At 60.0% G+C, this 11,772-nt stretch overlaps 1 protein-coding gene across 1 annotated transcript; it reads right to left on the bottom strand.

Moving 5' to 3' along the window:
* Nucleotides 1–605: 605 nt before the first annotated feature.
* Nucleotides 606–8,011, bottom strand: LOC128829207 (keratin, type I cytoskeletal 19-like). Its single transcript, XM_054014499.1, has 9 exons — nucleotides 7,751–8,011; nucleotides 7,059–7,187; nucleotides 6,266–6,348; nucleotides 5,234–5,390; nucleotides 3,032–3,193; nucleotides 2,629–2,754; nucleotides 2,170–2,390; nucleotides 1,381–1,418; nucleotides 606–801 (listed from the first exon to the last, which is right to left on the bottom strand). The coding sequence occupies exons 1-9, from the start codon at nucleotides 8,009–8,011 to the stop codon at nucleotides 692–694; spliced, it is 1,287 nt and encodes a 428-aa protein (XP_053870474.1). The 3' UTR covers nucleotides 606–691.
* Nucleotides 8,012–11,772: the final 3,761 nt, after the last annotated feature.

Consider the following 11,772-nt stretch of genomic DNA (forward strand, 5'->3'; position numbering starts at 1 on the left):
CCACCTTCCCACGAAGGGCGAGGGCAGGGACCACTCCAGGCCAAGGGACCCAGCTCCTCAGAGCTCATGGTCCAGGGAGTGATGGATGAACTAGTCGCTGCTGCCTCCTGGTGCCAGCAGGCAGGACTGCGGGTCTCTCTTTCCTGGAGTTCTGGGGCCCTGGGACCTGCCATACCCAGAGGGAAGGGACCTCTCCTCGGGTTCAAGGAGGCTAATCACTAGGTACCATCTGACTGCAGCTCCAGAGGGGAGCCCAGTGCCTCCGAAAGGCACCAGCAGCTAAAGGGGGCCTGTCCCCTGCGTTAACTCTCTCCATCCTCCGGGCCTGGGACCACCCCGTTCAATGCTGCAAAGCACCAGTCAGTGTTTATGGTCTGCTATGGATCGGGGTCCACTGAGTGGAGGGGCTGGTGGGGCAGGGGAGGGGGCTGGTGCGGCTGTGCGGGGGGCGGTGCACCCACCCTGGGTTGGAATCCTGGCTTCGCTCACACATGCCATGAGTTTGCTGGGTCTCCCTCGGGCCCCACCCCAGAAAGCCCCACACAACAGCTCCGTCCTGAGCCGCGCTGCGACACTTGCTTTATTGGAACCCAAAGCCACAGAAAACCAAGCAGAAAATCAGTGGGGCAGGGGCAGCTGGGGCCCGATTGGTGGGGAGGGATCCCCCTTTCTTCCCCAATCCCAGCATGCCTCAGAGGGGATGCTCCACCTCCTCCGTGCGGGAAGACACCACCCTGCCGTCCAGCAGCTCCTCGATCACAGTCTTCACCCTCCTGGAGGTGGGGGAGCTGTTAACAGCCTCTGGGAGAAGGAAACCAGGAGAGTGGGGCTGGGGAATTAACTGAGCGGTGGGGGTGGGCGGAGAATCAAAGCATCCACCCACACACACGGTGCCAGAACCCCAGCCCCACTGCAGCGGGCACAGGGACATGCCATGCTGTGACCCCTGCCTGCCTCCGAGTCTGTCGCCGGTTCCCGTCTGACCCAGGTCAGCAGTGACTGAACAGTGTCACCCCCAACCCCAGGGTGTTCGGGCCACGGGCTCGATCCTGCCCTCAGTGGGCAGCTCTCCCCAGTGCCAGCAGCGCCACTGGGCTCTGACTGCAGCCCCTGCAGAGAGGCTGAGACTGACTGGGCCGCAGAGTCCCGCTGCCCTGGAGGTCACACGTGAGGCACGTCCCCAGAGGCAAAGGCTGCACTTGTGATACCCAGGGGGCTCCATCCCCAACAGCCAGCCCCCCTCGCCCCCCCCCAGCACCAAACTCTGTATTTAACAGGCAGAATAAAGAGAGGGGAGGGGAGGGGTGATCCCCGGGAGGGCACAGCCCCTCGGACGCTGCCCGTGAGTAAGGCCGGCGCCATTCTCCCTCCTCCGCTCACCTGGAGGTGTCTGTCTCACAGGTGACTTGGCGTCAGATCTGCAGGGAGAAAGGACAGGCACCCAGCTGAGCCAGGGAGCAGCAACCCGAAGCCACCAAAGGCCCCTCCTGGGCTCAGCCCCTCTCTCCTTGGGACCCCGGCCAGGAGTCTGATCAGGTGCAGCCCCTGCCCCTCCAGCCCCCAAATCCCTTGTGAGTCTCCCAAAATGCTGCAGCATCCCCTTTTCTGCAGCAAAGGGAAGGTCCAGGCAGCTGCTCTCGCTTGCCAGCATTGAGCCAGACACCAGGGATCCCATCTCATGGCTGCTGGTGATACAGGGAATGGGGCCAATACCCGGAACGGAAGGGAGGGGGAGACCCTTGCACGGGGCTGTCCTCAGCACTGAGGTAGCATGGCCTAGTGGTCTGGGCCTGGCCCGTCTCTGGGGCTCCCCTGCCCAATCCCCGCCCTTCATGGGTTCTTCACTTTCCTCCTCAAGTTCCAGGCTGCCATTGTGCTCATCCGTGGCCACTAGGGGGTGCTCTCAGGGAGGCATTTTGCCAAGCTCACCCTCGTTAATAACATGACGGGGGGGTCAGTATCACTAGCCCCATTTTAAAGCTGGGGAGACTGAGGCACAGAGAGGAGGAGGGATTTGAGTCACTGCTGGGAATGGAACCCAGGAGTCCTGACTCCCATCCCCCTGGCTTCTGCCCCAGACCACACTACCCACAGCGAGTACTGCCCGTCTGAGGGTCTCCGCCCGCCCAAGCCCGAGGCCCCTTGAGCTCCGAGCTGCGTGTTCCCGACCTGACATCGTCACCCTCCAGGAGGCGCCGGTAGGTGGCGATTTCCATCTCCAGCCTGGTCTTCAGATCCAGCAGCTGCTGGTGTTCCTCAGCCTGGCGCTGGGTGTCAGTTCTCAGCTGCGCCAGCTCGGCCTCCTTCCCGGCGACGCACCCCCGCAGCTGCGCCAGCTCGGCCCCGGAGCCAGCCCGGGTCTCAGCCAGCGTGCCCTCGAGAGCCTCTTTCTGAAAGCAGAGGCGGGCGGGATGAGCCCAGCTGCAGACGCCGTCCCAGGGGCAGGCGGGGGAGCGACACCCTGGCTGGCTCATTACAGCAAGGCCAATAACCGATTTTTCGGTTCGGCCAAACAATTGGGGGCAGGAGGGGGAGCATCTCGGTCTGACCCAAAAGGACCATTTTTCACGGCACCGTTCTACAGCCGCTCCGACCCCAGCCTTGATGGCAAGAGGCCTGTGTACCCACCATGCTGTAGAGTGACTGCAGCTCGATCTCCAGGCCCTGGACTACGCGCCTCAGCTCCGTGAGCTTCGTCCTGGCACCCTGGACGGCTTCCGCGCTGGTGGCCACCTCCTGAGCGACCGTCTCACACTGCACGGAAGAGAAGAGCCTCAGGGTCTGGGGCACTAGCACTCGCAGGTGCCATCTCATGGCTCAGGGGATATTCTGCACCCTCCCTGGTATGGGATGGAGAGAGACCCCTGGACCATGGGGATGTGTGACACGGGTCGATGCAGCCACCCACCCCCAGACCTCCTGCGATGCGCGGGAACGTGACCACGTGCCAGAGGTGAGCAGTAGCCAAGCAAACCATCCGCCACAGGGCAGGCTCAGACCATCTTGTGGCTTGTTGCTGAGAGGCCCCTACCTGCTCCTTGTGCCAGGCCGCAGCCTCTCTGTGGTTCCTCTCAATGACGTCCTCGTATTGGTCCCGGATCTCTGCCAGGGTTTTCACCAGGTCGACACCGGGAGCAGAATCCACCTCCACACTGACTGAGCCTCCCAGGCGACCTTGGAGAGCAGCCGCTTCCTGCAGGATGTAACGGGAACCAGTCCCTGTGAGAAGGAGCGGGAGGCTAGGCAGTGGGCAGGGGGGGCAGCCAGACCGCACAGTGGATCCTATCTTAGGTGTGGTGACTTAGCCGAGGGAAGGGAAAGGAAGGAGTTTAGTTAATCCCCAGAGGATGTTTGTCCAGGTCATGGACGCAACATCCCATGTGGCAGGATTGGCAGACCAAGCTGGGTACGTGAGAGGCCCTGGGCTGGAACAGGAGAAGGGGCTGCGGGTCGGGATTGAGGTGCGTTTGCGGAGCTGGGTGCTGGAGGAGGCCAGGGCTGGGCTAACACAGGGGCTGCGGGTCGGGATTGAGGTGCGTTTGCGGAGCTGGGTGGTGGAGGAGGCCAGGGCTGGGCTAACACAGGGGCTGCGGGTCGGGATTGAGGTGCGTTTGCGGAGCTGGGTGGTGGAGAACCCAGGGCTGGGCTAACACAGGGGCTGCGGGTCGGGATTGAGGTGCGTTTGCGGAGCTGGGTGCTGGAGGAGGCCAGGGCTGGGCTAACACAGGGGCTGCGGGTCGGGATTGAGGTGCGTTTGCGGAGCTGGGTGCTGGAGGAGGCCAGGGCTGGGCTAACACAGGGGCTGCGGGTCGGGATTGAGGTGCGTTTGCGGAGCTGGGTGCTGGAGGAGGCCAGGGCTGGGCTAACACAGGGGCTGCGGGTCGGGATTGAGGTGCGTTTGCGGAGCTGGGTGCTGGAGGAGGCCAGGGCTGGGCTAACACAGGGGCTGCGGGTCGGGATTGAGGTGCGTTTGCGGAGCTGGGTGGTGGAGGAGGCCAGGGCTGGGCTAACACAGGGGCTGCGGGTCGGGATTGAGGTGCGTTTGCGGAGCTGGGTGCTGGAGGAGGCCAGGGCTGGGCTAACACAGGGGCTGCGGGTCGGGATTGAGGTGCGTTTGCGGAGCTGGGTGCTGGAGGAGGCCAGGGCTGGGCTAACACAGGGGCTGCGGGTCGGGATTGAGGTGCGTTTGCGGAGCTGGGTGCTGGAGGAGGCCAGGGCTGGGCTAACACAGGGGCTGCGGGTCGGGATTGAGGTGCGTTTGCGGAGCTGGGTGCTGGAGGAGGCCAGGGCTGGGCTAACACAGGGGCTGCGGGTCGGGATTGAGGTGCGTTTGCGGAGCTGGGTGCTGGAGGAGGCCAGGGCTGGGCTAACACAGGGGCTGCGGGTCGGGATTGAGGTGCGTTTGCGGAGCTGGGTGCTGGAGGAGGCCAGGGCTGGGCTAACACAGGGGCTGCGGGTCGGGATTGAGGTGCGTTTGCGGAGCTGGGTGCTGGAGGAGGCCAGGGCTGGGCTAACACAGGGGCTGCGGGTCGGGATTGAGGTGCGTTTGCGGAGCTGGGTGCTGGAGGAGGCCTGGGCTGGGCTAACACAGGGGCTGCGGGTCGGGATTGAGGTGCGTTTGCGGAGCTGGGTGCTGGAGGAGGCCAGGGCTGGGCTAACACAGGGGCTGCGGGTCGGGATTGAGGTGCGTTTGCAGAGCTGGGTGGTGGAGGAGGCCAGGGCTGGGCTAACACAGGGGCTGCGGGTCGGGATTGAGGTGTGTTTGCAGAGCTGGGTGCTGGAGGAGGCCAGGACTGGGTTAACACAGGGGCTGCGGGTCGGGATTGAGGTGCGTTTGCGGAGCTGGGTGGTGGAGAACCCAGGGCTGGGCTAACACAGGGGCTGCGGGTCGGGATTGAGGTGCGTTTGCGGAGCTGGGTGGAGGAGGCCAGGACTGGGCTAACACAGGGGCTGCGGGTCGGGATTGAGGTGCGTTTGCAGAGCTGGGTGGTGGAGGAGGCCAGGACTGGGCTAACAGAGGGGCTGCGGGTCGGGATTGAGGTGCGTTTGCAGAGCTGGGTGGTGGAGGAGGCCAGGACTGGGCTAACAGAGGGGCTGCGGGTCGGGATTGAGGTGCGTTTGCGGAGCTGGGTGGTGGAGAACCCAGGACTGGGCTAACACAGGGGCTGCGGGTCGGGATTGAGGCCCCCGAGTGGCCCTTGCAGATCCCATTGGGGCTTTGCAGTGACCGCACCTCCCCGTGGTTCTTCTGGAGTTGAGCGAGCTCCTCCTGCAGGCTTCCCAGCTCCTCCTGCAGGCTGGCTCTGCTCAGGGTCACCTCGTCCAGGACCTTGCGCAAGCCGGCGACGTCGCTCTCCCCGCCCCGCCGGATGGCCAGCTCCGACTCAAACCTTTATGGAAAGGCTGCGTCTCAGTGACCCAGTCGCCACTACATGGGTCCTGGACATCCGCTGGGCCCTGCTGGCTGGGCATGGAAACCCGGCCAGGTTTGTCCTAGGAGTGCTAATGACCCGATGGCCCCTGCTCTGGGACCCTCATGCAGACGCCATCAGCCGGGGGCTGAGCGGAGTGCATGGGCGTCTGCAGCCAGGACATTCACCTCTGCTGGGTTTTCAAAGCAGTTGTCATGATCGTGAGCCCTTTGGGGCAGGGAGCACGTGTGTACAGCTCCCAGCACCATGCGGCCCCTAAGGCCCCATTCCCCTACCCCGCCTCTTCCCTCATGGCCCCACCCCCACTCCACCTCTTCCCTGGAGGCTCCACCCTTTCTCCGCCTTTTCCCCAAGGTCCCGCCCCCATCGCTCGCTCCTCTCCCCGCCTCAGCCCGTCACTTACTGGATCATCTCAAGGAGCCTGCCTGCAGGTAGGAGGTGGCCCTGGCAGAGCAGGGGCTGGTGTGGGTTGATAACCTGGCTCCTCTCCCTGCCCCAGGTAACGGGGCTTTTGGTTCAGGTGCCATTTAGGGTTGCCAAGGTCCCCTTTTCGACCAGACTTTCCAGTCGAAAACCGAGAATCTGGCAACCCTAAATGGTACCTGGACACAGAAGCCAAAACCCGGACGGGTCGCAACCCTAAATAAGTAACATCCGCCAATGCACCGACCTCTTTTGCGTGCGCAAATGCCTGTCTCACACCTGCGGCGGACGTGCTTGCAAATGTCACTGGGGCCATTTCAGAGCCTGCTTTGAAAATGTTGTCCTTAAAGAAAAAGGCCGAGGAGGAGGAGGAGAAGGAGGAGGAAGGGTGTCCAATGAAGATCCCTTACTTCACTCTGAAGTCGTCAGCAGCTAGTGTGGCATTATCAATCTGCAGGATCAGTTGGGCGTTACTCGTCGACGCTGCCTGGATCTGCAGAAGGAGGGAACGGGTGCTGCTGTTGTTTATTGGGTGACAGCCGGGTAGGTCAGTTACAGGTCAGTGGGCTGTTGGCTGCCCCCTGCTGTTATGTGAGCCGTACTCCAGCTCTCAGGTGTATAACTTTACAGGTCAGGGGGTCAGCCCCAGCAGATCTCAGAATAGCGGCTCTTCAAATCCCGTTGCAGTTGAAGTGGAAATATGAGCATGATGGGAATCAGAATGAGGGGACACACACACACACACCCCTCTCTGTCAGGGAATGATTCAGACACTCTGAACACGGCTGCTTTCCATTTCTGAGCCGCATTAATTTTTCACACTGGTACAAGATGTTGGTCCCTATTTCAGCAGCGAAATAGTGAATGCTGCTGACCATTGAATTGCCATTATTAGGGTTCAGAGTCAACACCCCTCTGAGATGAACAGGAACAGTTCACACCATTCAGAGCTATTGGCTGAGGCCAAACACGGCTCAGGCTGGTGTCTCTGCATCAGCCACACCAGAGTCACAATGGGAAGATTAGCTTCCTAATGACAAGGGCTTGTGTGCTTTAAGGGAAGGCTCGGCAAGCCCCCTCAAGGCAGCCGCTGAAATCCAGTCCCTGTAACAACACGGGGCAGTTCCTGGAGGCAAGGGGGGAAATGGAGCCATGAGTCAATGCCAGGTCCCCCCTTAGGGGAAGGACTCGGAGTCCCAGTACCTGTGATCTGAGCTCCGCAATGGTGCTGAAGTAGCCACTCAGGTCCTGGCATCCAGCCAGCGCTCTCTTTGCATAGACTTCCTGGATCTGCCGCTCCAGCTGCCCATTGGCTTCCTCGAGAGACCGCACCTGGCATGGGATTGAAGGCAGGTGAAGACCCAAGTGGGTGGTGACGGAAAAGGCTCCTCACCGGTCAGGGCCTGGGGGTCTGGGCTCTCCCTGGTAACAAAGCCGAACCCGCATCACTGCCTCAAGGGGAGCAGCCGGGGGGCACAGCCCTGGTGGAAATGCTTTGCTTACAGCAGATTTATGTGTACATTTGGGGGCTGGGTTTCAAAGTGGCCTCAGGCCAGACTCTAAATAAAGCTCTAGAGACTCTGGTGATGGGCAGCCTAGCGAGAGAGATTTCTGCACCCGCCTGGCTTGTGCACTCTCCAGAACTCAGCTCTGCCCTTGCCGCTGGTATCTGTATAACCCACTGGTCCGTGTGTCGGCTGCCCTGTGTTTGTACAGCCCCCAGCACCACGGGGACCGTTCTCAGCTGACCCGCATTACTACCATACCAAACGGGGTTAACAGGAAGAATTCCCGAGGATGTTCCCTTATCTAGAGCTTTGCTGCCCTCTCGGTTTCACTCGCTCTCCCGCTGAGCCGTGAGGCTGCCTTCCAGCCCATCTGGGTCGTGCACTCACCGTCTCCAGGTAGGCAGCCAGGCGGTCGTTCAGGTTCTGCATGGTGTCCTTCTCATTCATGCTGAGGAGGCCTGGTTCCCTGGCACCTCCTCCCAGCCCAGGCCCGACTATACCGGCACTGCCAGAAAACAGGTGGCTGCTGGTGCTCCCAGCCCCTCCGCAGACACCGAGCCCTCCCGGAACACCCCCCTGCAGCCCCACCATGCGGACCCAGCTCAGCCTGGGCCCCAGAGTAACCCCAGAGCGGGAGAAACTGGCCATGGTCCAGCTGAAGGCACCTCGCAGCCCAAATCCCTCCCTCTGCAGAGTGACCAAGAGTCAGGCTGCACCGAATCCCCGGGGAGTTCCCTTATATAGGGAGTGGAGGGGCTGAGGCAAGGCACCTGACCTCTCCCCTATTGCACTGGCACCAGGTGGAACACAGACACCTGTTGACTTGTTTTCTTCTCTTTTCAGCCAAACTTGCTTTACAAGGAGAGGGAGGCCAGGGCCCAGATTCTGATCTGTCAGCCCCAGCTGTGCTGCTGCCGGCTGCGTGACGTTTGCAGTCATCTGCCCGGGACGCACGGATCGCACGACCCCCACCCCAGCCGCTCTGAGTGCTGTCGGGAGGTGTCCCAGCCCCGCGAGCAGCGGCCTTATCTGCTGGAACTTCCCCCAGCAGCCAGCGCCTGGCCCCCTCCCTGGCAGGCATGCAGGCTGCCGAGCAGGATGGCTCCCCTGGCACCGCTAGCTGCGATCCCGCTATCGCACACATTGCTAGTGCTGTGCGCTCAGGACGCTCCCACGCTCCCGTCCCTGCATGCAATGGGACACGTGGCCAGCACATGGCGCAAGACCCGTTGGAAAAGGTTCCCCTTGAATAAAGAGGAGACACTATTGAGTGTCCGGCACGCTCCATCCTGGGAATAACAAATACAGACATCAGCCTGCGAGTCACACAATGCTTCGGGTACGGCACAGCTCTGCTTCTACAGCTGTTGGGGTCCTTCCAGGGGCACAGCTGTTTTGCCAGGAACTCCCTGCCCCAGCGAACGCCTCCCAGCCCTCAGCACTTCTTTGTGAATCGCTACCTTGTGGGTACGGGATAAGCACCTGGCATTTGGAATGGCTGCATCGCACCACCTGGCTAGTGGGGCCTGCTAAAGACCCAATGGCCTGAAGCGCAGCCTCCTAGAATTAGAGCCACGAGCTTGATTAAAACTCGAATGCTATTTCTGTTCTAGTCTGTGCAGGCTCTGACACCGCACTCCTCACCAGAGCAGCTGCGCGCCTTCCAGAGTGCAGGACATGCCGCTCCCCCTCTCAGATCCCCCCTTACTGGCTAGTTAGCATGATCAAAGAAGTGTTGTGTGTGAAGACTCCAGCCAGTGCGGCCTCGAGGCCGGGAGAGAGGAGGTGACACAGAGAATGCTGGGGAAGAAAAGCTGGTTCGTGAGAATGTTTGAGCCTGGAGGCCGGGTCTGAGCTGTGGAAGACAAACAACAGGAAGCCAAAAGTTGGCTTAGGCACCTGAGTGCTGCTAATTATTCCAGGTTTACCCAGGTAACAATAACCCCTAGCTTGTCTCTAGTCCTTTTCATCTGTAGATCTCAAAGCACTTTACAGAGGCCAGGATCATTATTTTCAGATGGGGAAACTGAGGCACAGATAGGGGACGTGACTTGCCCAAAGTCACCCAGCAGGCCGGAGGCCAAGAATCCAGGTCTGCTGAGTCCCTCTCCAGCGCTCTAACCACATGCTGTGCTGCTGAAGGTACCAGCTTTGTTTCTGTCGAACAGACCTGTGGCGCTGCCCTACCATTCCATCCAGCAGGCGTGGTGGAGAGCCGGCAGAGAAAGGGTTAATCTAGCACTAGTTTAGTTGCCCCCAGCCAGGGCCCGTCCTGCATTCCTGGGGTGGTGGATGTGGCTCTAACAAGGTGAACCAGTGGGGCTGGTGCCTGAGGAATCGTTTCTGTTCTCAGCTCCATGCAAAGCAGGGCTGGAGGCCCGGCCTGCCGGTATGTTCTGGTTCTGGTTCTGGTTCCAGCTGGGGCACTGAGGGGCGCACACGCTGCCTGCCCTCGGTACCTGCCTCCACCTGTCTGGTGTGTACGGACGGCGAGTGGCCTGCGGCACCTGCAGCCACGTCCAGCCAGTGACACGTCCAGGCACCGGAACCAGCCAAGCCAGCTGGCCCAGCACCCGCCACCGGCAAACAGCAGCAGCTCAGGCCACCGAGGTGGCTGGACCTTCGCAGAAGGGGAGGAGCTGAAAATATTTCTGCAGAAAAACTAGGTGGCCAAGGGAAATGGGAGGCGTAATAAATTCCTCCATTCCAAAGCCAGAAGGGCCCCCTGTGACTTCCCGTGTAACACGGGCCCTGGGACTGCCCTGACTTCATTCCTGTTCCCACGAGACAAACAGCCAATCTGGATTTCAAAATGGCCAGTGAGGGAGAATCCCCCCCCCCGGGGATACTGCTCCCGGGGTTACTGACCCTCCCTGTTCAAAGTCTCCACCTGGTTTCCTGACAGAATTTCTTTGGCTTCAGCTCCCAGCCACTGGCTCAGGTGACCTTCGTCTGCTAGACTGAAGAGCCCAATCTCAAATCTCTGTTCCCCGCAGGTACCCACGGGCTGTGGTCAACTCGCCCCTTCGGCTGCTCTTTGTTAAACCAACAGAGTGAGCTCCTGGAGTCACTGCTAAGCACGTTTTTCAGCCCTTTGATTATTCTCATGGCTTGTCTCTGACCCTTCGCCAGTTTGTCAACATCCTCCTTGAACTGGAACAGAGCTCGACCTGCCCTCCCTGGGGTTCGTCAGCAATAATTCCCTGGGACTGCAAATGGCTTCAAACTGCATTGCACAAGCACTCGGCTAGTTCAGCTAAACCAGGCCCCCCGCCCCCTTCCTACAATACGTGACGAGTTTCAAGGGGCTTGGAATGGGAGTGTTCCTTTGACTTCTTTTTCCTCCATTACGTGTTTGCGGAGTACTGGGCTGGGCGTGTGTACTGCAGTAACACCTACATGCCTCAACTGGGGATCAGGCCCCCCTGCGCTAGGTGCTGTACGCAGACATAACAAAAATACAGTTCCTGCCTCTGAAGAGCCTGCAACCTAAGGGCTTGTCTACATTCAAAATGCTGCGGTGTCAGTGTATCTGTAGTTCACCGGTCGGCGTAGGTAATACACCTCCGGAGTGGCAGTAGCTAGGTTGACAGAAGAATTCTTCTGTTATCCTAGCACGGTCTCCACAGGGTCTTAGGCTGGCTTACGTGCACCATTCAGGGGGGTGGATTTTTCACAGCTCTGAGCGACATAGTTATGCCGACCTAATTTACTAGTGTGTCGACCAGGCCTAAGTGTGTGATGAGGGTTCACAGGGAGATACAACAGCAGGTGGTGGAGCAAAGGGAAGTGTATGGTGTCCCTAACCTCTGTTTGCCAGAAGCTGGGAATGGGCGGCAGGGGATGAATCATTTGTTGATTATCTATTCTGTTCATTCCCTCTGGGGCACCTGGCACTGGCCGCTGTCGGAAGACAGGACACTGGGCCGGATGGACCCGTGGTCTGACCCAGTCTGGCCGCTCTGATGATCTAAGCGTGAGACTGTAATGAACAGCATGACACCCAGCCGTCACAGCTCACCAGCTGCGTTGTGTGGGCATCTCAGCATCATGTTGCAGACGAGTGCTGCTGGACTGCCCATGCTAGCCTGTTATTGTAGGGTTGTTGTGGGATGCTGGGCTGTGAATGCGGGATTGTTTCCAATGCTTCTCGATAAGCAGATGGAAAGTTCCTCTTTGGAGATCTCTTCTACAGCCCGCTCCTAGAGAGCCGTGTCTCTGTTCTTTCTAACAGGAACTTTGCAGATAAAGTCAGTCTTCCTACCCTGTTGAGGAGTTTGTTTCCTTGCTAGCTGGTGCCCTGTAGTGTCTATTTGTATCATTCACAGCTCATAAATAACATCTCTCTGGCTATGGTATCCCCAGTCCAATTCACCACGTCCTTGATGTGTCTAAGCCAAAAGCAGGTG

This window comes from Malaclemys terrapin, chromosome 25, assembly GCF_027887155.1.
Source record: "Malaclemys terrapin pileata isolate rMalTer1 chromosome 25, rMalTer1.hap1, whole genome shotgun sequence".
NCBI classification, from domain to species: domain Eukaryota; kingdom Metazoa; phylum Chordata; order Testudines; family Emydidae; genus Malaclemys; species Malaclemys terrapin.